The sequence below is a fragment of the Phalacrocorax aristotelis genome, chromosome 15 (genome assembly GCF_949628215.1).
Source record: "Phalacrocorax aristotelis chromosome 15, bGulAri2.1, whole genome shotgun sequence".
In the NCBI taxonomy this organism is placed as follows: Eukaryota; Metazoa; Chordata; class Aves; order Suliformes; family Phalacrocoracidae; genus Phalacrocorax; species Phalacrocorax aristotelis.
In genome coordinates, this window is record NC_134290.1 from 10190723 (window position 1) to 10218540 (window position 27818).

Consider the following 27818-nt stretch of genomic DNA (forward strand, 5'->3'; position numbering starts at 1 on the left):
ATGAGAGTTAGTTGTAAAGTTTGTGTGTTGAGTGAAATGAGAAGAGTCCCCATCCTGGCAGAAATCTAGTCATAATGCCATGAAAAGACTGCCACTTTCTGGGCTCCTATATCAGATGGCCAAAGAGGACAGCTCTATCAAGATGTAGACATTTCACGGAGACGTAAGGCTTTACTGACCATGAGCAGTCTCCTCCAGATCCACTCACTTTACAGCTCAATGAATCACCTTCACATCCCTGCTCAACACTGGATTTGGAAGCGATGCATCCTCCTGGCACATCAGAAATCCCAGTGACTCAGTCTCAGCAGAAGTGGGGCTGTCTACACACTCTGCAGCTGGGGGTTATGCAGCCAAGTACCTTTTGCCCTTCCCCTCATGATAGTCTGGTTTCACTGGAGATAACCAACCACATCAGCTTTTTAGATAGAAGATTTTTATTGTAACCATGAAGTAGTTACCATCTGTCTTCCCAACCTAGCGCTGCATAGCTGCAATTTCCTGGAGGGTTCCCCTTTGGGTCCTTCCCAGCTCTGCATGAAGCTGGAATCTGATCACCCCCCCTACTTGCAGCAGGGGTATTATGGGGCTCCTCCCTCAAGTTTACCAAGCAAGAACCAGAACTGTCACACACGAACTTCTGGCCTTTTGTCCCATCCTTTAATCACTGTGTAATGCTGCTTCCAAGGTGATATTAAATGCACAGGGGAAAAGAAGAGGATGTCACCCATGAAGGGTCTTCCTGTCAGAGAGAAGCACATGTAGATCTGCCACGCTTTCACTCTCCCAAGAGCTGTTTGAGGTGGGGGTCGCAGGCCTTTGCAGCTGCAAGAACCTCCTTTCCTTCCTCTGGGTTTCCAGCCCAAAATCCTGCAAGATACCCAGCCAACAGAAGCAAAAAGCTGAGCATGCAGAAGGCCCTAAATAAGGGACCATTCTCACCCAAGCAAGCGAAGGTTACCTGTGCTGCCATCTGCAGCGCCATCATTCTTGGCCACTTTTCTTGTAACGTAAAACAGATTCCTAAAAAAAAGCCCTAAAAGTTAAAGGCAGGACAGATTGCCGGCAGTAGACTCTCGCAAGACAGAGCAGAAATAGGCGCAGCATCAATTTGTACAAATGTTGTATGCATTGCATTATTTAGAATCAGGTCTAGGTGTTAATGAAGCTGTTTGTACAAAACCACAATATTTTGGGGATAATCAATTGTGCAGGACTATAAATAATTTACAGCATTAAGAGAACCATTCTCATGGCCACTCATTAATCACTCCGCCTTACAAAGACACTCAGTCACACTCCTATGGAGCCAGGGCTGGATGTGCCAGAAGCACATGAATTAAGAATTACTTTATTGCGGAGATACCTCAAACTTGTTTATCCCACATGCTCCATCTTTCAAACTGTCTACTACACTTCCAGCTCAGTACTTCATCTTACCTTCAGTATTTCCTTCCCTGCCTTTAAACAGATTTTTCATTGTATTAACTATTCCACAGACACTGTCTGCGGGAATTACTGTCCCTAGTTTAATGGGAGATAAAGCAAGTGGTCCATTATTATAATGTGAGTCAGAGACAAAATTTCAGCTCAGGGTGTTTGGGATCAATTCTGATCCTCTGACTACATCCCTTCGATTTTAGGAACCCAATGCAATTATTCACTAACAATAGGCCGTATGCTATAATACTGGAGGACTGGCTTGAAGAAATCCCCACTGTTTTCCTAGCACTTAATTCATTACATGCCCTCAGGTATTTGGAAAAGTGAGAACCTAATCTGGGTCAACAGTCAAGATTTTGTCCAGAGGTAGGCAGGTCAGAAATCTTCGTTCAGAAGAAAAAAATCCTTTTTCTTACTTTATTGACAGCCACAAGCTCAGTAGGCTTGGCAGTGCTGCATCCTGTATTAAAGCCAGTGCAAATCTGAAGTTTAAAATATTTTGTGTGTTCACTCAGTTTTGTTAGAGAGCACGTGAACTGTCAAGGCAACACAGTTCACTACTCTAAAATCAATCTTTTTTTCACCAGGTATGGAATAGCAGCCAATTTAAGAATCATTCCAGGATAATGGCTACAAAACAAGAAAAAAAGTACATGCAAAAAATATGTTTGCTATTTCTGTATGTTTTCGCAAAATACTAACCCTTATGGGTTTCACTGTCACCTCTGCAATTTAGACAGCAAGTCTGGTAGCACTGAACATACCTCTACCGCCCTTGTTCTCAAAGCTAAGCAACTGCAAGTGTTTTACTCTCTCCTTTCAAAAGAATGCAAGCCCTCACAATCACAAAGAAAGGTTATGAAAACCAGAGGAAGAAGAGAAAACATAGAAGTCACAGGTATTGAATGCTGCAGTGTAGAAATTGGCAGAAAAGCTTCAAACCAGGCTTTTGCTTTTAGACTTGTGAATCTTCCAGGGTCTCTGGAGCTGTCAGCAGTGTCACCTGCTTTTAAAAATTAAAGCATATATGTCTATCTGTCCAGATGGCCAAGGCATCTGCAAATGAAACAAAAATAATCAGCCATCCTGTTCTTCAGTGTCCAGAGATGAAGGGTTAGTTTGTTTTCCCCCACTCAATCAGTCTTTCACCATCTGCTGGGCCTGCTGGCAACTGCTAAGTGTAGCTAACAGTTTAAAGGACATGACTTTTGCACCCAGATATCAGGAAGTGGCCTCAAGAATTACCACCAGGAAGCACATTTTAAGTCTCAAAGGTGCTGAGAGGTACATACAAGCAAAGGAGAAAACAGGACAGTGCAGGGGTCTGGAGACTGATATGATGTACAAAACCATGATCCTTCGGAAAAGAGGGAACAGACTCAGGGTACTCCATCAGCAGTCACGACAGGTGAATACAGCATACTGCAGACGCTTAGAAACACACTCTGATTTTTCAGGGAAGGCAATAAATGCAAAGCCCTGAGGAACTGCAGAAGAGAGGCTCATGTTAAAAAATGAGAAGAGCCCTCAATTCCCAGGATCCTGCCTGAGTTCAGCAGACAGTGCTGAGCAGATGGATTATCTTTAACAGATTGCCTCCAACAGGGGCCAGAGTCCTTCCCCAGTCGTAGACCCTCAAAGTACTGAATGACAAAGTATTAACGTTACTAGCTTATAAGGATGACGCAGCATCTTAAAATAAGTCTCACCCTCAAAAGGCAATCACTAGGTCCAGAGGAATATTTTTAAAGTACACTATCTTTGGAGGAAGGTCACAAGTACTCAGAGAAAACTGCATGAGAGAACAAGGACCTCAGTTATTTACAGCAGAGAAAGCAAGCTATGCACACCAACATAAAAATAAGATTTAATAACAAGAGGAATTCTCTCGTCTTATGTAAGGGTCAGAAGGGCAATGGTCTCTCGGAATCTCATGGCATATGGAACCACAGTAATGGATGGTATTAAGATAATAAATGGACTGACCTTTGGCTAATAACATGCTGATCTTTCCAACAAATGCATTCGGACCTTGGAATACAAGCTTTTATGAGATAGAGACTTAACATTAAAGCATGCGTTATTCCTGGGGTGATAGGGAGGCATACAGAAAGGTGTAACCACTATAAAAGGAAGCAAATGGTACGGGAAAGCACAGCTGCTGAGACACAAATATACAGGACACAGAAGAGGAAGAAGAGGAAGAAGAGACCCTTTAAGATCTAATGTGTAACACAGAACAGTCCTATCCTTTGTGTCCAACAGGCTTCAAAGTCCTCACAGAACCAGAAATATTGCACGTGCCTTTGATGTGAGGTGCAGAGTCAGAAGACATATCCAGGACAGTCCTCAGTTCAGCATTTCTGCAGGAAGCAAGAAATCCCTTCAGATACTTACAGCTGTCCCCTCCATAAACAGTTTGTGCTTCATGAAACTCATTTCAGCGCTCATCTCTAGTTGCTTTCTGCTTACATTAGGACAGAAGCCTGCAGTTTCCCCAGATCAAACTGCAGCTCTCCCAGTCCTACAGGCAACTCTCAGGGTTGAGTTTAGCTGGAGATCTCTCACCCTTGGAAGCAGGACGGGTTTTTAAATGTGCATACAGATTTTAGGGAAAAGTTACACTACAAAACTATAGTCTAGAAAAGAGGTACAAAGAATTTCACTGGTTTGAAATATTTTGCCCATTTTATGCACCAGAATAAAACAAGGTCACAGTAGGAAGGAAGATCACTGGTTCCGAGCTCAGATATAAATATTAGTATGTTTTAGTTTGGATACCAAGAGACAAAACCTCAGTTATGATGCAAAAAAAACCCTTGTGCATATGGTAGAGCTAAAAGCCATCTGCCCCGTGGCTGATGCAGCAAGGGCTCCCAAACTGAACACATTGACAACACTGCATGAGAGGTTTCCTACAAAAATATGGATATTGATAGCCTAAAATTTAATAGAGAAAAACAATTCCGCTCAGATCTGCTAGGCTTCAAGCAAGTCAAGAGTACATTAAGACCTTCACTGTAATGTAAAATTAACTTATTTATGGAAGAATTTAAGTGCTACTTAAAGTACTGAAGCCACTGTCTCTGTAGATAATATTTCAGAAGCTAGCAGAAAGCAATACTTCGGAGACTTGTTGCTCCCCTCCCCACACCCTCAAAAAAAAAAAAAAAAAAAAAAAAGGGAAAGCACCAGGCCACTTGCCTCAGTTTTCACAGCTTTATACACCAGCCTGGAGAAATTTAACTATAAGAAGAATTACAGAGCAACATGGGCATACACACAATGATTTATTGCATGTGTTGCCTACCTAGTGGCACAGAGACCAATGGAGATGCTGGATTATATACTGCGCAATTTTCATTCTCCCATCCAGTAAACACAGTGAATACGAGCACAGTCTGTCCCCGTTTAATGGAAGGATCCTTTGCTACTTGGGCGTGATGCTGCTTACATCAAATCTGGTAGAAATTTTTGTTAAGAATTCTAAGAAGGAAGGACTGTTCTCTCATGGAAGGAGACAAAAGGACCTTCCACTGCAAAGCAAAAGCCTCCACGTGACCGCAGTACTACAGCTTGAGTCTGAACATCTGTGCCCACATGGCTTTGAGGCACTACTTGCACAGAAAGGGTGCCCCAAGCAACTGCACGGACCAGTTGCTACATCCCTCAGGTGAGAAGGTTGTTTTTGAAAACGTTCATTTGGAGGATACTGGAATCTAGGGAAATTATCTGATTGCTCTTTAAAAAGCAACTTTATACCAACTGGTTTGGAGTTTAATGGGGTTCTTCACTTATGAGCTTGGAGTTAAAAGAGTGATCGACTTCAAGTACATGCATAAGACTCTCTAAAACCCTGGAGGAATAATTGTGACATCTCCTTTTTCCACTGTTGGAAAACAGCTTGTTATAGGACCACGCCAACTAGCGTCTCCAGCAACAATGACACCATACAGTACACAACAAATGTCTTTCAAATGAACCTTTTGCTTTTAGGAATCGCTCCTCTCCCCAAGAGCTACTTTAAATCATTCTCTTCTACGTTTCAGCCAAAGATTTCTAAGAAATGCCTCTACACTGCTGTTTTATACAGATATCTCAGCTTGTTCCCCTAAGGGGGTTCCACATACAGAACTTGCTTCTCCTGTAGCTCTGTATGTGCTTGAGAGGAAAAATAAAGAGACAGATGTGAAGCACTTCCTCTACTCTGAAAAAAAACAGAGTCATGCTCCCCACTGCTCTCTCCCCAGCACCTGTCTCAAAGACAAAACCTCCACTTTCAAATCAAACTGAAGAAAAAGGCCATTTGATATCATGGTCTAAGAAAAGTTCCCATTGAAGTCAGCAGGAATCTTTCCACCAATTTCAGGAAGAGTTGAAGCAGATAGCTACCAATCACTAAGAAACAGAACATAAACTCCACATTCCACCCTAAGTGGGTTTTCTGATTTTGTTTTTTTGGTTTGGGTTTTTTTTTTTTTCTCCCCCCAAATTTTACTTGAGACTGGTATTTTCAGCAGAAAGTACAGCTAACTCTTCCTCTTGTACTACTTGTACACATAATGCAGTAAAGTCACTTCTTTGTCATGCCCTCCTGTAGCTCACCTGGATCTCGGGTTATTTATCAAACATATATAAAATTATACATGTTCCTTTTCTGGGCTACGTATAGGTGGCCCTCCACCTGGGTAAGCATTCCAGCTATCCCCCCAGCTCCAAGTAAGTGGAGGGAGGTCAGAGACCTGACTTGACACCAGCTATTGCACCTGATCTAAGAGGAAACTTAACTTTGCTGCTTATCAATGAGCTAGAAAATCAGAGCAGGTCTGAAGCTGAGCTGGATGGCAACTCGGAGGTGTAGTTTCTTTAATAGTTTCCTGGGCCAATGAACTTCCCCTTGCATGAAACCCTCATGGCTTATCTAGTCCTTTGACATTAAGACATGGCCAAAATCACTGTCAAGTGAATAAAGTGGAATCCAGCGTTCTGCATTAATGAAATAAAAATAAACATTTTAACTTCTGAAAGTGTACAGCAAATTTAGCTTCCTGACCAAGTCCTCCATATCTCACAGGAGGCCCCCACAGACACTCCCCAGTTAACGATTCATCCTCCATTAAATCAGGTGGGCTCCTCCTCCTTAATCAGATCATTCTCCTGTACACTCTGCTGCTCACTGACAAGTTCTGCATAGCTAATACGCTGCTTCCATCAAACAGCTCTTTATTCAAAACAGCTAAGACAAATTTGAAAGAAAAAGTAACAAAATTTTTACAACCATATTCAAAGCAGCTAGAGCATCAGGAAGAGATACACAAAAATGAAGCCACCTAAGAAAAACGTTTACTCATTTATGCTAACATTTAGGTGAAACACACAAATATGATACATTTGTGTCAGAAAAAGGAATTTGACTGTTATTAAACACAACATCCACTGTTCTAGCAGTCAAGTCCAAGTGCATTAATCCTTAAAGGAACATCGTTAGACAGTCAGGTGAGAGATGGAGGAGTTCTGCTTTTGTTTTGGTTTTTTTGCTTAATTAATTTTAGGTTTTAAGCCAAAGCAGATTTTTCTAGCATCGTGCTTCATCCTGCCACAGAAAGCAGAGTTCTACAGGAAACTCAATATTAGATGTGTGTTTTGCTGGGTGAGCAAGATTAAATTTTATTTAAAGCATGGGACAATGAAATAACACTTCAGATTCATTTCCTTTTAAAAATGCTCCTAGTTGGATTTCGAGCACTGGGAGAATATAGGCACAAAGGATTTGAGTTACAGAAAACCAACATTTTAATTAACTGCCTTACTGAAGACATGGAATTCAACAAAATAGGCTTCTGAATACTGACGGGAATTTAAAAATAATCTAAGTTTTATGCCTAAACTAGTATCTGTTTCATAGTGGTAAGCAAAGACATATTACATCTAGATTTTTCACCCCCTAAATTCAAAGTTGTGCCTTTGGTTTACCCTCTCAAGTTTTGGGCGGGGGGGAAATCAAGACCTCTCTGTTTCTTCCCAAGAAAAGAGCACGAGCCTTGGTTTGCAGCTGGAGCTGATATAACCAGTAACCACAGCCCACGTGGAACACAGTGGCTGCTTAAGCCCTACAGTTTGATCCCTTCCAGGTAGGTACCCACACACTTAGGCTCAGTACTTCCTTCCATAGGAATAGCCTATCCATGAGCCATTGTTTCCCCAGGTAGGTCAAACAGAGGTCCTCTAATTTAATGACAAGAGAAGGCAACTCAAACTGAAGTTTGTATTACTTTCCCGCCCCCACTCCTTTATAAGCACACAGCAAACCTCAATTTTAAAACATCTAATTCTGCAGCAATACTCCACTCTTCCACATGAAGCCCTGTGTTAGCCTGCACCCACCCACACGGGTAGAAACATTACTGACCTGTATCATGTACAGCTGCGCAATTCGATATTCTTCCACACTCATTGGAAGAGGAATACGATATTCCTTTATGAGCATTTTGAATACAAAAAGCTTTTGTCCACTCAGAATCACAATCCAGAAGCTTTTAGTAAAGGCTCCTTAAATAACGGCAAGCAAATGCATTGGGGATCCCTGCAACATAGTGACAGGAAAAAAAAGAAAGAAGCAGTTATTTTCCATTCTTATTGGAGAAAATCCTATAAAAAAGAAACAACAACAACACACAAATGTTAATTTTTGTAACAGCAATAAGTTTAATAGCAGAGAGAAGAATCCCTGGAGCGCTACCAGACCCTTGGTATCAAATTGAACAGAATCTTTTAGAAGAATTTTGATTTGCTTCAGGGGATACCATCAAAGCTATTACCCTTCTGACCTCTGCCACTGTATCAATCAGACTTTCATATGCAATACCATCTCTATGGGAGAGATGTAATAAAAGCTCAAAATGAATAGGCAGACCCTTCTGTTGTTAGACAATAAAGCATCTCTCCAATATCAGCAACACACCAGAGATGCATCCACTCAAAGGTAACAAGTTTTATCCTCTCACATTCATTCAGCAGCAAAAAAGGCAATAATTAGACTTCCTTGGCCCTCAGCAACACCATGATGAAGAAAAGTAATTTGGATTCTAACAATGAAGACAGCAGAAATGTACTTTTCTTCCTTGCTTTATTCTGAGTTAGTGTCTTGGTAGGATTCCTTCTCTTTCACCTCCAAAGCGGTCTACGGGCAAAATCCTCCTGCCACTGATGTCAATACCAGACTCATTTTTACACTCCCGCTGCATAAGAATACTGCCAAAGATCAAACTGCAAGAGAAAAAATAAATCCCATCATACACAAGTTCGAGGCAATTTAATAAAATTCTTGCTTAAGAACACAGGGAACACAGCAGTTACTACATCAAGGGTTAAAGCAGTAACTTCTCAAATATTTGTAAGACTCCCTGTGGGCTGCGCATAAATGTAACAAAATCATGGGGGGGGTGAGGGTGGGAGAAGATGCCTGATGAGGAAGAGAGGACACAAGAAGTGAAGCTGTCTGCTGACAAGCCAAATCAGCCTCAGCAGGATTTCACGACCGTTCTCCCAGCATGCAAAGCACTTGCTTGGTTCCTTTGCATCACCAAAATCCACCTTTCTGCTGTGTCTGTTTATTGGAAGTCTTCAGCTGCTGGAGCAAAAACAGCCCCAAACCCTACACCTGGGGGAAAAAGTCCCAAAATAAAACCAACCCACTTCTCTAGTCGATTAAACCGTGGTCTGGAAATGAGGAAACCACACCACTATCAATAAGCCTCAGGAGTACTTGGTGTTTGCACAGCACTTCACCAACCTTTTACAAGGTTTAGAGAGGTTAAAACACATGCCCATGGTCACAGAGCAACCAGCGACAAAATCCAATATTTATAACCCAGGTCTACTGATTTCTAATCTGCGTAGGACTCAAAGGGCACTGTGACATCTCTGTCTTGCATTAGACCTGACCCACTGCTGAATTTATGCAGGAGCACTGCTCACCACATCCCAGCCGAAGAGTTTGCCCGACCCAGGCACACAGGCCCCGCACCGCCGTGCTGTTAGCTTGCTTTCCTTTGATTGCTGCATTTCTAATTTGGCAGTAAAGCCAATTCATCGTGGACTGACTCTTCGGGAATAGCTATCCGTCTGGTGCTGCATCATCTAAACAATTTATTTTCAAATTCAATTCTCCGTTTCATTTTATTGCTGTCAGAGCAATCTGTGTGCGTGGAAAGGGGGGGAATTTAAAAAAAAAAAGAAAATCTTTGCAATGGCAAACCCCATAGAGACTAGTTCTGGGAAGACTGAGCTTCCCAGCGCTGCCGTGCCTATGCACACATGCACATCCATGTGCACGTGCAGCATTTCCTCCATCAAACTAATCCTCCAGAACAGGTGGAGATGATCTCATTAGGTGGTTTTTAACTAGTGCCATGGCAAAGAACAACAATAACCCCCAGAGGATGGATCTCAGGCACTGGCCCCGTATCTGCATAGGTACAATGCTAGGATCTCAACTCTTGGAGCTAATGGCAGTGGGAGACTCAGCTACATGTCTTGAGCAGTTTGTTATGCTTTAAAGATCTTTGAAAATTAGATTTAAAAGCTTCCCCCCCACATTCCCCAAATACTCTGAAAGCGATTCTGCTCCCACCATAAGGACATCAGTCACATCTGCCTTTGCTGCTTGCTAAAACAAGTATGTTTCTATCGATTGGAAGAGATGAATAAAACAAGAAGAACAGAACCTTAAAAGCAATAAAATGGCAGGAAAACAGTACCAAGATGGAAAAAATGTGTTTATAATGAAGTGCCAGGCAGGTAATAATTCAGATGGCCATGACACAAGAGGGCTTATTTTATTACAGACTAAAAAACCCAACCGTTTTGGCCCCAAGCAGGCACAGCAGCAGCCTCAAAGCGCCCAGCGTGCAGAGCATGTCTGGCCGCAGTAGTGGCTCCTGGTCCAGCTTCCTGTCTGGCTTTGTACCAGAGCTGAAGTTTTGCTGTAAAGTTCCCCTTCAGGTTTCTGTTTCCCTGTGGTCAGTGTTTAAAAGCAGTGTTTCGGCTCAGCCTGCAGGTCTCCAGGCAGCAGCGGGTCCTGACGATGCACCCGTTGGAAAAACAACACTCCCAAAAACTCCTCTGGCAGCTGTCACTCCAGCTACTGCAACCAATCCCCAAAAGCTGGGTAGAAAACAAACGTTGAAACACACTGGGCAATAGCAAGAACCAAACTGCACCCTCAAACCAAGAGGGCCAGCAGGAAAAGTTACCTGGGATCAGCAGCCTGACCTTGAAGAAGGCACAAAGAGACAAAGCTGGCTTGGTTTGCCTTTTTTTTTTTTTAAAGCTTGACTGGTTAAAAAAAAAAATTTGTCAAGGTAAGGTTGTAGCCTGGGCTGCCTTGAGCTGAAAATAACCTGCCCTAACCCTTGTAAGAGCACTGGAGCTCAGGTGGCAAACCATGAAAGATAAACATGGGTTTTCACCAGATTCAGGTCTCAGGGAACACCACACCAGGTGGAAGACAGGTGACAAAATCATGTTTTCAGAGAACTCACTCAGGACAGCAGCCTCCTTCAAAAGTCTTGGGGTTTCATGGAGAATCAAAGCTCACCAAGACCACTTACTGTATTGTCCAAACAAAACACAGAAGTTTGACTGCAGACTTGATGGCTGCCTCAGAGAGAAGAGAAAGCCCTTCTGGAAGCAAGGGAGCCAAGACAGCTTTGGAAAATGGGTGTCAAAACACCAGCTGTCCCCCTAACACTTACTCACATCCAGCCCATTGCTACAAACAGCCAGAGGTGTTTGAACAGAGATGCTTGATGTGCCGGGATTAGCAAGCAGCCAGCATTTCAATGGCAGGCTGGATGCTGGCTGCCCAGCCACCAAGCTGGACTTTCTATGGGTTTGCCAGACACCCGCGGCTACACAAACAGCAGTGGTAGCAACCTAAGGCAGCTTGCAAAACCCAGCTTGTAGCCGGCTTCTCTCAGCAAGGGGAAAACAGTGGTGACGCAGGACATTTCTAGACTTGCTGCTATTTCTGCTATAGCCAAGTGGCACATTTGTACAGGCCGTTATTCAATTTATACACAGAGCTGTAGTAACTGTGAAAGCCAGGCGCATAATTTTATACCTCAATTATTTTAAAATCAGGTTCTCAAAGCATCATAATTATACTCCAGAGTCAATATCCCGCTGTGATGAGTCAGGTCCACCTCTGAGCTATTGCTTCAGGCTGTCTGAATGCACAGTGTGCTGCATTTACTTCTGATTTTAACCGTTTCCCTTGCGACAACAAACTTTTTTAAAAAGCGCCCTTTCTTTAAAGTTGGGGGGGGGACTACTACTCAGCTTCTGCAGATCCCAGATCAAGAGACCCAGCAAAATCTCTCCATTTAGCCCATGAACTTGGTGCTTGGGGTTGTCATTCTGGGAGCATCAGGACCAGCCTCCCTGTTTCTAAATGAGGTAGCGGAGGACTGATGACAAGTGACAGCTTGTAATTAAGGAGTAAGAGTTAGTGCATGAAGGGTATTTAAACTGTGCTACTGGAGTTCTGGAGGCCAAACCCTGGCCAGGCTTGACAGGCTGGCCCTGAAGGGCATGGAAACTGAGTGTTACAGCAAAAATCCTGGCTCCTTGACACGTTGGTTGGGGCCAGTGCAGGAAAACCGCTCACACCGGTGGGTTGAGGCTACAAAAGGGCTGTTACCGCCCTGTTCCCAGCTGTGCTGTTACAGCTCTCCTAGCTGTCACCTCAACAACTGATTTTTGACCAGCTCACATTTTTCATGTCCAGGCTGCTGAGCACAGGCCTTTTAGGGCTGTAATGAGCTATGCCACAGCAGCAGCAACTCACCCCATGCCACAGCTGCTATTTCCCATTGTCAACAGGGAAGAAAAAGCCCTAGATGCAGAGAGCAACTATAACGAGCTTTTTCTAGCCTAACGCAGGAGGTTCACTTCACACTATTTTAAAGTTAAAAGACTCACCCAAGGAAGGAAAAACCCATCACAGAGGGTCACACAGCAGCCAGTGGCAGAGGCAGGTACCAGCCCTGAGACTGCAGTTTCAGGTTCATATCAACCACTGCCTGGTCAGGGATGTACTGCCTTTTGAAGCTGAGAAAAATCACCCCTATGAAAGATCACATTCGTGGCTAAAAATCAATATCCTTGGCTCAGCTATTGAACAATTTTCCTTGTAATATTTTCACATAACTGAGAAATGAAAGATAATGAACAGAAACAGCAAGTAAGAAGACCAAGCCAAACATGTAATGGCAAAAGAATGAGCAAAGGCATTTTCTGGAGACCTCACCTACCTCCTAAAGCCTTTCCTTAGGTTCTCTACCTCAGCTTTACCCACCCAAACAGATGCCTCCTTGAAGAAACTGATATCAAAGAGATGTTAGCTTTGGTCCCAAGTGTATCAAACACTTGGACTTTAGGAAGCAACACCAGGCTTAGCAGCCCTGCCACCTTGCCTCTCCTGCAGAGTTGCCTGAAGGAGAACACAGTGCCCTCCCACGCCTGGAAGCACCGCATACATATTGCGCTTGGATTTATTTATGCCGTTAGAAGCAGCAGCATAAATGTGAAACAGATTCCTAGGACCTAAGTCAGCATTTTTTTAAAGGCAGCCTCAATACTCACACCTTGATTAATGCGGCACTCTCCTCCCTGGCCCAAAAGCAGTCTTGCTCAGCTTTATCTGCCCAGAATATCACTGCTGCAAAGACCATTCCCTTTATATTTCACTTTGATCCCATTTGTCCACAACGTCCCTGCCTCTCAGAAGCTTTCCATCAGCAACTGCAAAACATCCTTGTCAAACCCTCCTCAGCCCTTGCTCGCCAGCCTTGCCTACCTGACCCTTGGCAAGGGCTGCAGCACACGCAGCCAGCGATCCATGATGCAGACCAGCATGGCCTCGTACATGTCCTGCCCACCTCTGCTGCCATCTCATTGGGAAACACCGTGGGACAGAGAGGAACTTTTGTTTTGTGAATGCACAGTGCTTCACACAGTATCGGCTGGAGCACTGTTCACGTTGAAAGGTTAAAAAAACCCAACGTTTCTATTTAGTAATTTTTGTGGCTACCATTATTTGCCGTAACACTCAACACTGCACTCAAATCTGACTCACACACACGTGCAATAAACTGAAGAGACAGAATGAGCTTTTTAAAATCAGCAGTTTTCAGTTTTCATAGTGTGGTTCGTACCTGCTGACTGACAGCTAAGTAGATTTAAAAACTCATCAGGCCTTAGGAAAAAAAAATCAGAAGTTAAAGCTCCTTAAAAGTACATAATTCACACGCTCGCTGCTTAAAGGCTAACACTCTTTGTAATCGTACATCTCAATTGTACATCTAATCTGTCACATCTCTTTCAAATAGAAGTTTTTATGCAGATGCTTACACATCCAAGTTTCCACACAGAGCTTGCATCACATCTGACAGCGAGTCAGCAGCTAATGAATGTTTCCCCACATTGCAGGCCACAAATACAGTCATCCCAGCACCTGCCTCCACTGGGTCTGGCCACAGCCTACAATACAGTCAGAGAATAACAAAGGAGGGGAAGAGGAAGAAGAAAGCGCAAGCATGTGTGGAAATCAATTTTCCTCAGGTGTAAACCTCAGGGCAAACTCAAAAGACATCTCAAATGCAGAGATCACTGCAGTGGGCTAGGGATAAAAACACTGCTGGAGAAGAACAGACACAGTGAGCGAACAAGTTGCATTTACAGTACTTCATCTTTTTTCCATTATTAGATACAACTTGACGTCACTTATAGAATTTAAGAGCTCATTGTAAAGCAGACATTTATTACAACAGAAGGATGGAATCAGTCCAAATGCAATATAGGTACGCTAGAGCTATTAAATCTTGTTATAGTTCACTGGGCAGCCAAATAGTAGCTTGAAGCAATGAGACGGAAGGGGGAGGGGGGGAAGTAACACCACACCAAAACATGCTACCAAAACACACACCCCTTCTCTCCTTAAATATTCCAGGATATTGTACTGTTCCTTCATACTTTCCATTCCTATGACTCCTTTAACATCTAGGGGAGGAAGACTTTACTCCATTCATTCTGCTTCATAAGTGATGCGGTGGTGCAGAGCAAGCCCACCCCCTCTATGCACATGCTGACTTCAAGGGGCACAGGTGAAGTCCGTCCGCTGAACTTCAGTAGGAAAATTAACATTTGAAGTCCTGCCATGCCTGGAGGTTATGCAATAATGAACTAATAAAGAAGCCATTAAAAGAACTAATATGCACAGTGAAGTCACAGATGAGTTCAGAGGGAAAGACAAACCAGCCTCTAATCCTTTTGCCAATGCTGGGAATAAAGCTGAATATTAAAAAGAATGCAGCTGAAATTAAAGGTTAAAAGTTTCCAAGTACTCTGCACAAACACAGCAGCCCCAAAACCCAGTGTCATATGGCCCCGCCACAAAGCCAGGCTCCTCTGTTCAGCTGAACTAAAGGAACAGTTGCTTTTAATGGGTTGCTCTTAGTCCAAGTCTCTCAGTACTACGTCCTGAAAATAGGCAGACATTACACACATGCATATAAATACATATAGATATGTAATATATATTTTATATATAGACACACACATATATATATGCACACATGGAAACAAAAATAAAAGCAGCATTGACAATGTGATAAGTGCAGCGTGTTGGCTGAAAAAAATACTGAAAATTGCCAGCGGCTGAGTAAACTACCATAAAGAAAAATCCATGCTATGCTACAGGCGTACAGCGATGGACAGCATTTTCCATTCATTTGTGGCACATCCATTAGCTGATGGCCCCGCGGAAGTTTGCATGCTCTGGTGGGCAGTGGTGGCAGGGAGATGGGATGCTGGCCAAGTTAAAAAAAAAAAACAACCAACCAAACACCACACCACACAACCAAAACCAAACCAAGTGTATCTAATTTCCAAAGTAGCATCCCTGGGAGACTACTGCATTTACACTTCACATCTCTGGCTGCTACAATCTCTCTTCCTGAGGAAATTCAGGAGGACAGTGAACAGAAGTGCACTTGGTGCAGTCCCTGCCGGTTGGTCAAAGCTTCACTTGGATTAAGAAATAAAATGCCAATGCCAAATCCAACCATGCTCGTAATGTCTGTGGAACAATCCTTTTACCCAGTTCATAGCAAAAATGCTGGCAGCAGTGAGGCATGGGAATTTAAGGAGAAAGACCAAGCACGAATTAGAGTCAAGGGATGACCTCACCTGTCTAACTCAAGACAGGATCCACACCATCCCTCTTCTCAATCTCTCTGTTAGTTGCTGCACTGGGAATTACATTAAAACTATCCAATACCCTCCATTTTCCCCTTTTTTATTACAATGACAAGAGCAGAAAGTCATGAGAGCTCCCACTCTTTAATCTTACCAGTCACTAAGCATGAAAATAAGAATTTGAAGGTGAGAAATGTCAAGAGCAGCAAGGCTGAGGTGCAAGAGCTCTGCAAACCACTGGTGACCAGCTGACCCAGAGGGTCCTCAGGCACCAGCTGAGCACAAACCCAGCCCAGACTTACAATGCTCAGACTTACTTTGAAGACAAATGGCCTTACAGCTACAAGTTGCCCAGGAAACAGGACTATTTATCTTTTTTTAAAGAAAATATTAGGAACGAAGAAAACCACTTCAACCTGCAGAAACAAGGAATCTCAGTGTCTCCAGATTGTTTACAGACATAAAAGGCTTCTGCTGTCTAGTCTCAGTTATCCTCACTACAGCTCAAGCCCCTTTCTTGTGCTAATCTCAGGAGAGGCAGCAAATTGTTCATTAACTATTTCCTTCTGCAATTCCTCTTTTTCATATTCAAAGATGGTTGTGATGCCTGCCTCTCATCTTTCTGCTTCACCCTTTCTCCCACCAATCCTCACCTCTAAGACTGGTGTGAGCCATAGCGGTCCTGAAGAAGGGTACCTTCGTGTCTTTCCTATATTGTTCCTATACCCCAGCACAACATTTGCCATCAGCAGAAGGCAGTTGATGGCCACTCAGTCCAAAAGCCATTACAGTAGCCTTACCTCATCTCCCACAGAATGGCAATCACACCAGTCATTCCCCATTTTATAGTGTAGTCATGGGCCTTTGCACTCATCTTTTCCAGATTATAGCCCATTTCAGACTATTTCTCAAGGTTATTTTTGAATTTTTATCTCCACATACCTGTAGATCCACTAAACCTGTTTTTGAGGCACAAAAATGCTGTCTTGGGATTTGAGTCAACACTGCACAGACTCTGGATTGCTTCCTCAGTAACTCCCTATCAAACTGAAAGGAGAAATCAACAGCTACTCCAATTTTTCAGTAGTTACAGTCTAGATGGAAATAACATTTTATTACATCACTTACACAAGTATCATGGAAAGGGAATGAACATTCATAGCTGGTTTAAAAAGACTATTTCATGGAGGGAAACACTGTGATTGCAGTGTCGGTGTTATAGCACCGTAATACTTCACGCTGGTTTCATTAGGCTGCGATTTGCCTTGCCTAAAGGCAAACAGGGATAGAGAAAATAAGTCCTACTCCATCAGAAGAAACTTGTAATGACATCTAAAATTCTTTCATGGGAAGCAAGACAAACGCAGCAGTGAAGGTTGATGAATAATGTTGCAATTGAGATTGAAATTAAGAGGCCATTTTGCACAAGAGGAGTAAATGTTTAATATCTCTGTTGCTTCTTTCATCCATAATACCAACAGATTTAACAAGGTTTCTGTGGCTGCATAATTTCTTCAGAGTTTTGATCTTGGAAATAATTACACTAAATATTTCATAAGCACCTTTGAAAGTGGTCTGGTTTTTTGTAATAAAGAAAAAAGAATCAGTAGCTGCTCTCAGATTGAAGCAGGATAATGAAGGTGCACACATAATCAATAACTATTTTCAGTTCATTATTCGGCACATTTTGGGCTGGTGTTATTTCTCCCCCTCTACCATTTTGCATCCCACAAACAGAGTGATATAGCATTCTTAAGCCATCAGATCCCACTGCTTTTGCAAATCATCCTTAATGCTAACCACAACATGGAACCCCCAGCCTCTAATAACGCCTACATAATTTATAGGTTTCCAGGGTGTTTTCAGCTAAACAGATTGCAAGCTGAGGCAGAGGAGGCCAAATTGAACTACGTGCCAGACTGGTGGAGTTTCTTTGGTCTAGGTAACAAATCACTGAGTGATTTCTGTTGCTTATCCCTCAACTTTTTAAGAGGTCTAAAGAAGGGTAAAGTTTCTGTTTTAAGTCAATTCAACAGTCCCCAGCTCAAGGGCCATGGGGCAGATCTCAAGGCTCTTCCATGGGGAGCTGCTGTTGAAGCTGGCATTGCTGATGGGGCCATGCCCTTCACTTTGCCCAAGACCCAGCTGCTGTACTGGGGTCACTGCTGCACCTCCATAAAACTCAGGACCTTTGCAGGTTTTTCCAGGTCCTGGGGTAACATCTTCCAGGAATAAGAAACACCATTGCATTGCTAGTGGTAGGGACTGAATGGAATCATGGTGGTTCTGACCCAGGAAACATTTTCATGTGCTGCTAGAAGAGGAGACGCCAGTCGTGTGAGGATTAAAATCAGCAGCCTTCTGGAAGTAGGAGAAAGACCTCCACAGAGGAGGCTAACACCTGCCTCTGCCTTCCCGCTGGAGAATACACATTTGCAAAACGACTGAGGCTGAAGTGGTTGTGAACCTCTAAAGGAGGGCAGCTTTTCTTAAGAACTACACAGTATTGGTTCACCTAACTATTACAACCCAAGGCTGGCCCAGGCAGCCTAACCCCAATGCTAGAAGAGTTATTTTTCCATTATGGATCCAGGAGGGATATACATCCTGGCACATTTCCCACAGAGTTCATATAATGACAAAGACAATTCCTGGTGCTAGTTCTCCCTCCAACAGCGTGGTGACTCATTACTGGAGTGCTGTTGGCTGCCAACATTTTCCTTCGCTACTGCCTGTGGTGACAAGCCCAGGACCAGCGCCCTCATCCTGCAAGCTGTTGTGATCGCTGTGCTGGGCGAGATGAGAAGCCCCGAAGCTCCATTTTTACTTCTTTGCACCAGGTTAAAGAGCCCTTTTGCAGCTGGACGTATCTCACACGCTTCTTCCAAACCAATGCAATGGCCAGTTCAGGCAATGACAGACCCCAGGCATACTGCCAACTGTTAATCCACATCCTCAACTCCCACCTCCCCTGGGAAAACCCAACGCCCTCCCCCCTCAAAAAAACAACCCCAAGGGACATACTATGACCACTTAAAATACAGCTGGAGCTGGAAACTGAATCCAGGACTTGGGAAGGAGAAAGGCACATGGATGACTCCATCAGACCACACTCACTTTCCAGGAGCAGAGGAAAAGCAGCTACAATGCAGAGGCAATTCTAAGAAAGTCAGAACCTTATGATTACAGAGTGGAATTAAAATGGAATCTGCCTGAGATATCAGCAACCCCACAGTAAACCCCAAACTCCCATAAGATCTTGACTTATTAGTTTAGCTAGAAACTTGGAAAAAAACCCAAACTATTTATTGGTGCCTTTTTTCCCCCTAAATAACTAAACTTTCATAGCAAAGTGGAAGTGTACAGTCTGTTACATAGACACAATGCAGGAAGCAAATTGAACATGTATTTTGCAGTTAGATACAGGTTGGAGAGTCAAAAGACACAAAACATAAGATGTCCTGTCATACGGTATGGGAAGAGAAAATAAGAGTCAAATTATATCTATACCTTCAATGCAAGCAAACCCTAGAAATGAAATTTAAAAACCATTCACAACAGATACCTGCTAAGCAGGTAAAACAAAAACACAAAACAACAAACAAAAGCCCATACACCCATTTGGTTCCACCTTCTTGCTTTTTTTTCTTTTTTAATCACCTCTTCAATTCCTTCTCTGAATGTACCAACCACCTTCCCAACACCCCTGGTACTCCTCTACCACCACAGCCATCCATCTTCTGATTTCAGAGGAACACAGAGAACAGGGAACCTTCACGAACCTCAAAGGCAGAGGACACCTGCAGTAAAGTCAATCATAATAAAACATCCAGGTGTCGAAACAGAACCAGACTAGAGGAGGCTGATTACACTGTAGAGAGTGACACTGTCATTCCCAGGAGAGAAGCCAGCTGCACCTCTGTGTATTTAACTTCCGTACAAGCTTTTCTGAACACAAAGTATGGTGTGTTTTTACATAGCACTTAGAAACCCTTCTCTAAATTAAACTCAGGGCCAGCTGTATAGTATAGTCTTGCATTTGTTTGGTTTTCTTGACATGCAGTTCAATTACCATTTCCATCAGTCTGCAGACTTGTGAAACAAGATGTGATATAATTGGGGGGAAAAAAATGGCAGTGTGAAAGGAACACAAGCACCTCCAGCCAGCCTGGACACCCTCACTCCGAAATCCTCAAGTCCCATCAGGGCAGGGTCTGAAAAAATTAATAAATTATTAATTCACTGCAAGCCAAGGATAGTGAGCAGTGCCTAAAGAAACAAACACAGGTACTGGCAAGAAAAGAGGAAACACTATTTGACCAAATCATCTAACCTGAGTAAGCACACATGGAGAAAAGTGGCTGCTCCAGACCTACAAGAGCAGTAGTGCCTGGCTAGTGCCCAGCTGTACTCCTTGCAGCTGTCTCGCAGAGCTTGATAGATGCATTAAAGCTCTGCCCTGGCCTCAAGAGCTAGGGCAACTATCATTATCCCTCATTTGTGAGGAAATTGAGGTACAGAAAGAAAAGTGATCTGGCCCAACATCCAAGAGGATTAGTGACAGAGCAGATTCAGGAGTTTCTGGGTCCAGCTTTAGCCACAAAATAATTTCTAAATAGAAGAGGGAGTAGGTGAGCTCAAGTAAATTAAGTTTCCCTGATTACTAGCCTAATTCTGCAAGAATAAAATGCAAAAGATTGGGTTTTTTCTTCTTACCAACTGCCTTTGGATCTATAACTAGTTTCTGCAGGAAAAAAAGTTACTCCTGGAAATTACCAGAGTTAGTAAATCTCTCCAAGATCCCAGAGTTCCCCTGCACACGTCCCACCCCATCTGCTGTAGCATGCAGCATGCCCTTTTCCTACAGGAAAGCACCTCAAAGCTTCAAGAACTTTTCTGTTTTGCTTGAGTCTGGGTAGATCCAGATTTGCTTGATGCAGCAACTTGAATGAAGACTAGCAGAGCCACCCAGGCAGACTGCCACCATGTCTGGCTTCATGACAGTCAGGATAAGCATGGCCACAACCAAACGCTATCCCCTTCCTCTCCTACAAGGGCTACAGATCTCCTGACTGTTTCTACAAATGACAAGGGAAGAAGCTAGTCAAGATCAAAAGATGCTCAAACCCTCACTTAAAGCAGTATCCTCAAAACCCTGTGCAAATAGTCCTTGCTGTAGATAACATTATCAGATATAATTAAGTTGTGCTCTGAACCTAGTAGTGGCATTAATATCTTGGGAATCACAAAACAAACTAACTTTTCAGCTGTCAAATCCACAAGACAAAACTCTGAAGCAATTCCTCTGGCTGTTTATTATGGCCCAGTTTGCTGTTGAACCACTCCCATAGCCTCTCCCCTCTGCCACTGGTTTCAAAAAGCCAAGATCTGGCTTCACTCAGACTCCTCTCAAGGGAAAAATTCTCTTTCCTACAGAGAATTTCTGGATATAACAAAGCATTCACCAGTCCTAGACCACATATTGTGGCTTCAGCCCAACAAGGCAAGCAGAGAGCTTTCCCAAGGGCGGATTTCTCATGTTCCTTGAGGACTTGTGTGGAATTCTGTGTGGTTTTATTCCTCAAAGTAAATTGGATTTCAACTGTCTTCTCCAACTAAAAATTAAACTTCACAAGTCAGGGTGTCCTACAACAAAGGGGTCATTTGCTACACATGGGACAAAAGAAAGCCATTTATGAGGATTAAAACAAAATCTATTTCCTTAGTCCACAACCAGTTCAAATAAACTTTTTGCCTCTGTTCCCCACCAAATATCCAAATCTCGTCCGGATTGTCGTTTAAAGAAAGTCCTGCAAAAGCAATTCCACAAAGGGTTATGGCACAAAATTTTCCTTCTCGTTAGGTGTGCCATATGATAGAAACCTTTTTCCAGCCTGACAACAGCTGAGGAAGCAAATCACAGAGCAGAAAGTATCAAACCCTATTGGTTCATATTTCAGGGACAGCTCTGAAGGCCTTGATCAAGTAGTGCAGTTTCCTGTCCTGGCTTTACAATTCTCCCTACAGTCTGGCCAGTTGTTTCACACCTTGAGAATTTCTCCATCCTCGCTGTTAGAGCTTCGTCTGTCAGCTATCAGGTAGCATGAGCGTGCTGCACAGCCTTTGCAAGAGCCACACATGCCCTTCATTAAAGGGCATTACAGCTGTATTTATATCTGACATAAATCTGCTTTGTAAACACTGATCTGATTCAGGATCTGGACTTCCTTAGATGGCAAGATCAAGAGCACATGCATGGTGGCCCCTGATGGACAGCACCACACCTGCCTGACCACAAGAGATGCTGCTGCTCACCTTCCTAGCTTGCTGCAAGCATGACAGCATCTAAAAGCTTCTGGAACTGGCAGGTGGAAAGTAGGGGGGGCGGGGGGGGGAAATCAACAAAAGCTGGAGGTTTTGGCTTATGCAGAAAGTGTAACAGTGCCTTACAGGTAGAGGAGCCAGAGGGCTTGAACATTTCAACTTTGGTCACAGCATGGCACGAAGAAAAGGACAATTATTCTGAGCGATAAAAATTATCTGCATTCTAGATAATATCTGCATTCTAGAGGTAGTGCAAGTGTCTGAGGGACAGTTAAGTTTGGACAGTTTAGTGCAAAATTTACTGCAAATGCTGGCTCACAGTTAAACCAGAAATCAGTAGCTGAACTGAAAATAATATCCAAGTTCTTACTCCAGGCACCAGATCCTGTTTTCTCATCTCATTTCTATTCTTCTACTTGCTGCCAATTCAAAATGCTATGACAAAAAAATCGGCCCATTAAGACTTGTTCTTAGATGTCTTAAGCTCTTATATATGAAGTTGGTAGTATCAACAGAGCCCACAAATTGCAGCTAAGTATATAAGGGAAGCAGTCATGACATAACCCCAATTTAATCCATATCAAGTCGCTACAGTCAAAGAAGTGTTTTTCAAAATGTTAATTAATTTTTAAAAGAATGGATTAAAGGGGGTTCTCAATTAATAGAATACTTTAAGGAGACAAGCTACAGAGGATTGTCCATTTTATTAATATAGCAATTTAACAGCTATTCAACATCTAATAACTTTTCATTAAAAGTCAACCCTCCCCTTTTTCCAGAAGATTAGCTACCCATTTGTGAGACACAATACAGCTTCATTAGCCTAGAAGTTCAATTTCTGCTTTTCCACAGATTTGCTTTTCTTTTGCTTGTACCAGTAAACTAAAATCGTGAATGACAGCACAGTCCAGAAATCAATAGCACAAATAGAGCATTAGCCTTTCAAAAGTTCTGGATGGTATTTTGGTGTAGCATCCCCAGCAATGCCAGCTACAATAGCACATACAGTCAGTGGCTGCAAGAGTCAGGTAGGAAACCCTCGGGTCTACCTGCACAAAGCTGCCCGAACGCACAAGGCAAAGGCTCAGCCATGAGCTGTACCTCATCCAGAAGAGCACACAAACGATGCATTACCTCAACACCTTTTCCACCCGAGTACTGCCCAGCAGCACCTCATAACCCACCTGGAATTGGCGGGTGTTGTTAAAAAACAAACAAACAAAAAAACCACAACAAGGTAAAAGCGGAAATTGCAGTATGTCCAGCAGGTTCAGATCTTACTACAACCTTGAAATTTCAGATTAAGCATGGTCTTCACATACGTAGCGCACAAGCAGACACATTGTTCTGGGTGGTCGTTTTAAGCAGCAAGGATACGGTCAACCTGTGCCGAGGCTCCAAAGACCTCGGAGCGGGGCTGGCTGACTGTGAGGCAACAGCTGCAGGACAGAGCTCAGGCACGACAGCAGGGATGAGTCCTTGGGTAGGGCACCAGCAACACGCAGTCCTCAACACCTCTAAAGAAATGTACACCTAGATGTCTTATGAACACAGCCAAGACACATGGGCAGAGAAAAGCTCCTGTCAGGGCAACCCTAAAATAAGTAAATAAATAAAACCAGAAAAGCTCTATGACTCCAGTAGGAAAGACTGAGCACTACGGAGCAGAGAGGCAGGCGCCACACGAGAGCAGTATGGCTGCAGCCCTGTGCTCGGCGCCTGGCCTCATTACTGTGACCTCAGACCTCAGCACAGAAGGATTCTATCTGCATGGATTTCACTGCAGGATCAGAGCTCTAGGAAGTCCATATGAAAAGATAACAGAAACTGAGAGAGGTTACATCTAAGGCTAATATCACCCAAAAGCTAAAGCAAACAAAAACATTCCAGTCTATCAGCTTTATCTGCAAAAAATATCCAAGCTACTCTTAAGACCATAACAGCCATATGCACAGGCTTTAACAAAAAGGGACACCTTTCCCCCAGCCCCTGCTGTTGCAATTTTTAGGAATGAACCCAGACATCAGCAGAAGGAGAAATTCAGAATATATAAGGCATCAGTTTCCAAGAGAATATTTATTATGTGCCATGGTTTAACCCCAGCCAGCAACTAAGCACCCCACAGCCACTCACTCACTCTCCCACATTGGGATGGGGGAGAGATCTGGAAGGGTAAAAGTGAGAAAACTCGTGCATTGAGATAAAGACAGTTTAATAGGTAAAGCAAAAGCTGCACACGCAAGCAGAGCAAAACAAGGAATTCATCCCCTCCTCCCCACGGGCAGGGGGTGCTCAGCCATCCCCAGGAAAGGAGGGCTCCATCACATGTAATGGTAACTTGGGAAGACAAATGCCATCACTCTGAACATCCTCCCCCTTCCTTCTTTTTCCTCCAGCTTTACATGCTAAGCATGATGTCATATGGTCTGGGACATCCCTTATGTCAGTTGGCGTCAGCTGTCCCAGCTGTGTCCCCTCCCAACCCCTTGTGCCCGCCCAGCCCCCTCACTGGTGGGGTGGGGTGAGAGGCAGAAAAGGCCTTGACTCCATGTAAGCCCTGCTCAGCAGGAATGAACGCACCCCTGTGTTATCAACAGGGTTTTCAGCACAAATCCAAACCATAGCCCCATACCAGCTACTGTGAAGAAAATTAACTCTATCCCAGTGAAAACCAGCGTATTGCGTCATGTGAGACCAACATTTTTAGCCAACTTGGCAGAAAACAGACAGGCTGCAAAGCTACCCTAAAAATACCAGTCATGATAATTACAATAAAGAAAAGCAAAGCATAAGCAATGGTAGCACTAGCAATCCATACTTTTAGTGACATCCTGCTAAACTTTTTAAATTATTATTACATACACCACTTCTAAAAGACTGTCAAAGACTCTCTCAGTTGCTCAGGTGCACAATTTCTATGTTTAGTGTTATGTCACACAATTAAGACATAAGCCAAGCCCGTTCCAAAGTGATGCCTTATGGCTTCATCTGTGAAATTTACTAAGGTATTTATCCCTCTCCACCTCTCTTCAGCACAGTACTATGAAGTTTCCAAATTCTGGAAGTCAACTGCTCCCAGCAGACACATTCATAACACTCCTGGCTGCAAGCAGGGCACCAAGCCATGACAGGATGAAGAAGTCCTGGGGAGAGGTTAGGGAAAAAAGGACAAATTGCCCTTGTGCATCAGCTCCATAGTCCATCTCATCCGGTGTGGTGTCTGAGAGCTGTACAACCGGTGCTTTAAAGGATGCCCATAACTCTCACAAGCCATTAGTTACATCGCACCTGCCCATACAGGAAGCCTCTCCAAATCGCAGCCTGTTAGAGGCAGGGTTATGTCTCAGGATAACATGCGATATAAAGCTGTACTTCCTACCAGGAGTAGGAATGCTATCCAAGGAACAGCAAGGCAGCTAGAAGGAAAGTGAATCAGCACGTCATCAATTGGGAACGGAAGAACTCTGGACCTGAGGGCAGACTGTGAGGTCACCCAGACAGACGGCTCCACTGGGGTGGCAGCTCACATCAGCGAAGCTGGTCAATGTCTCTGACCTCTATTGAAGGCAATTCCTTCCAAAAATAAAGCAAGGGGGAGCAGACAAAGAAATAGGCAATTTGAAATGGTGCTTCTTGTGTGAGGTAAATAAAGTAAGAGGTCCTTAACAATTTCACTAGTTGCTTTTCCCCTGAAAATGAGTGCTGCATACCATAGCCTGTCTGCCCTGCTGCTGTCTTCCACTCATTCACCGTAACTTTTTAGTGCAATTACACAGACAAAGATCAGAGGAGAGAAACCACACGGGGGGAAGGAAAAAAAGATGGCATCAGCAATTGTGTAAATCCAGAAGCTTATCCTCTCTGTTCTCCCACTGAAATAGAAGCTTTTGCCAAGAACCACCTAGCCCTTCTTCCTCAGGGCAGCATTATTCAGCTTCAGCATTTTTAATAAAATTGATAAAGATCAAAAACATCCAAAAGCTAGTAAAAAGCTTAACAACTTAGCCCTAGGCTAGAGGTGGAGAGGTGAGAAGCTGGCTGACCGGCTGGTCAGGAGCCACGCACAGGTGAGATATGCCTCCCTGGCCATGCACTGGTGACAGTGGCTTTTCCCAAGGCATGAGCCAGAACACAAACCAGCTCCTGCTCCCGTGATGAGGAACTGCAGGGCTTGCAGGAGTCAACAGCTGTAAAAGAAAACTTACTTTTGTCACTAAAATCAGCAAGGGTGACTCACAACGGGCTTTTGATGAATTTCATTGTTATGCAGTCACTTTTCACCCTTAATTTTCAAAAATACCCTGAGTGACAATAATGACAATATAGCTTAATAACCATAATTAGCTAATGGAGAGAAAACCTCCAAGTTCCAAACTAACCCGAATTGCTACTTCTAAAAATGGATCCAAAATGAGCAATGCAGTCGATCCCCGTTGGTCACTGAAATTAGAAGAGAAAAATCTAAGGGGACTGGGCATTATCTCCTGCAAATTCAGCAAAAAGATCCCGATAGCTTTGTCAGGAGAAAGAACAGGAGCAAGCACTGTTCAGAGGGCTGGCTTCGAGAATGATTTACTGCTAAATATGTTAGAAGCATCTCCCACTTACAAAATAAATAGGTCTAACTGTATCAAAACCAAGCAAAATCATTGCCTTCTCAATCACAGCATAATACCTTTTTTTTTTTTCTCCAAGCAGGGCTGAAGGGGAAAATAGGACAATGGCACGCTTTGAAAATTACTTATCAGCTACCTGATGGCTCACTACATACATTTTGGACAGTCTTCCATCTTGCATTTTACACAGCCAAAACCACTCTCAAAGCAATTGAAAGCACCAGCAACACTGAGAAGCTGATGTGAAACTTGCTCCATTGACTTGTCAATGCAAAGAGCAGTGCAGAAAAGCTGACTTGTTAAGCTAGCGGTCAAATTTAGGACAACCACTACTGTTTCTTAAAGCACCAAACTTGGCTGGAATCTTTATTTAGGACTAAAGTCCAGTAGCTTTCCTCTGAATAGGGGATAACATGGAAACTATTCTCCTTGTGGAGTTTATTTTGAGCTGAAATATTTTCCAGTTTCATGCTGACAGACAGGATCGTAACTACACTGTGTTACAGAATAATGACCGAATTTTCAAAGCCTGTCACAGGGGAAAACAGACAAAGCTACATTTTTCTCTTTACGGTATTTGTTCCCACAAAAGTTTTTACATTTTCAAAATAAGGTCACGTGCTCCTTTAGCACAAAAGGACCCAAACAAACAGAGCACAGCTAGCTATCCCATCTATCATTCCAGGCAAAATGAGATAATCAGATTAGCCAAACAGTTATAAATTGACCATATCCGAAGGAGAAGAAAGTAGTTTTCTCATATTCTTCTCCCTGAAAATTACCACCAAGATTTTTAAAACAACAGTATCAGCCTCCCAGACACTTCCCAGTATTGAGCTCCTCTAGGATTTAGGGACAAATTCCTTCAGCCTCTCTGGAAGCCCTGGGTTAGCCTGTCACATTTATTAGAGAAAATGGTTTGCTAAGATGACATGGTAAAAGCATGCATTAATACCTCTAGTCTTATCCACACCTCCAGTGACGTTCTTGAAGAGCGTTCTTGTGAACGGCTACAGAAACCCTCCTGGGAGGGGCTCTTCCACTCTCTCTACCCAAGGCAACACACGCTGGGTACAGCAGAAGGGGAGATTTCAAGGACAAAGTGGATGATTTTCTGGGTTCCTCTAACATCTTCCATACCCTTGGCCCAGCACCTCTGACTCCAGAAATTCTGCC

At 43.3% G+C, this 27818-nt stretch overlaps 1 protein-coding gene across 5 annotated transcripts in view; it reads right to left on the reverse strand.

The window, feature by feature from the left end:
- Window positions 1-27818, reverse strand: part of PITPNM2 (phosphatidylinositol transfer protein membrane associated 2) — a 139856-nt gene that overhangs the window by 61136 nt on the left and 50902 nt on the right. For all 5 annotated transcript variants that reach the window (XM_075110595.1, XM_075110594.1, XM_075110591.1 and 2 more), the window contains exon 3: window positions 7853-8026. In XM_075110595.1, the coding sequence (XP_074966696.1) occupies window positions 7853-7930 (78 nt within the window). In that variant the 5' untranslated portion in view covers window positions 7931-8026. The remainder of the gene's footprint in view (window positions 1-7852; window positions 8027-27818) is intronic.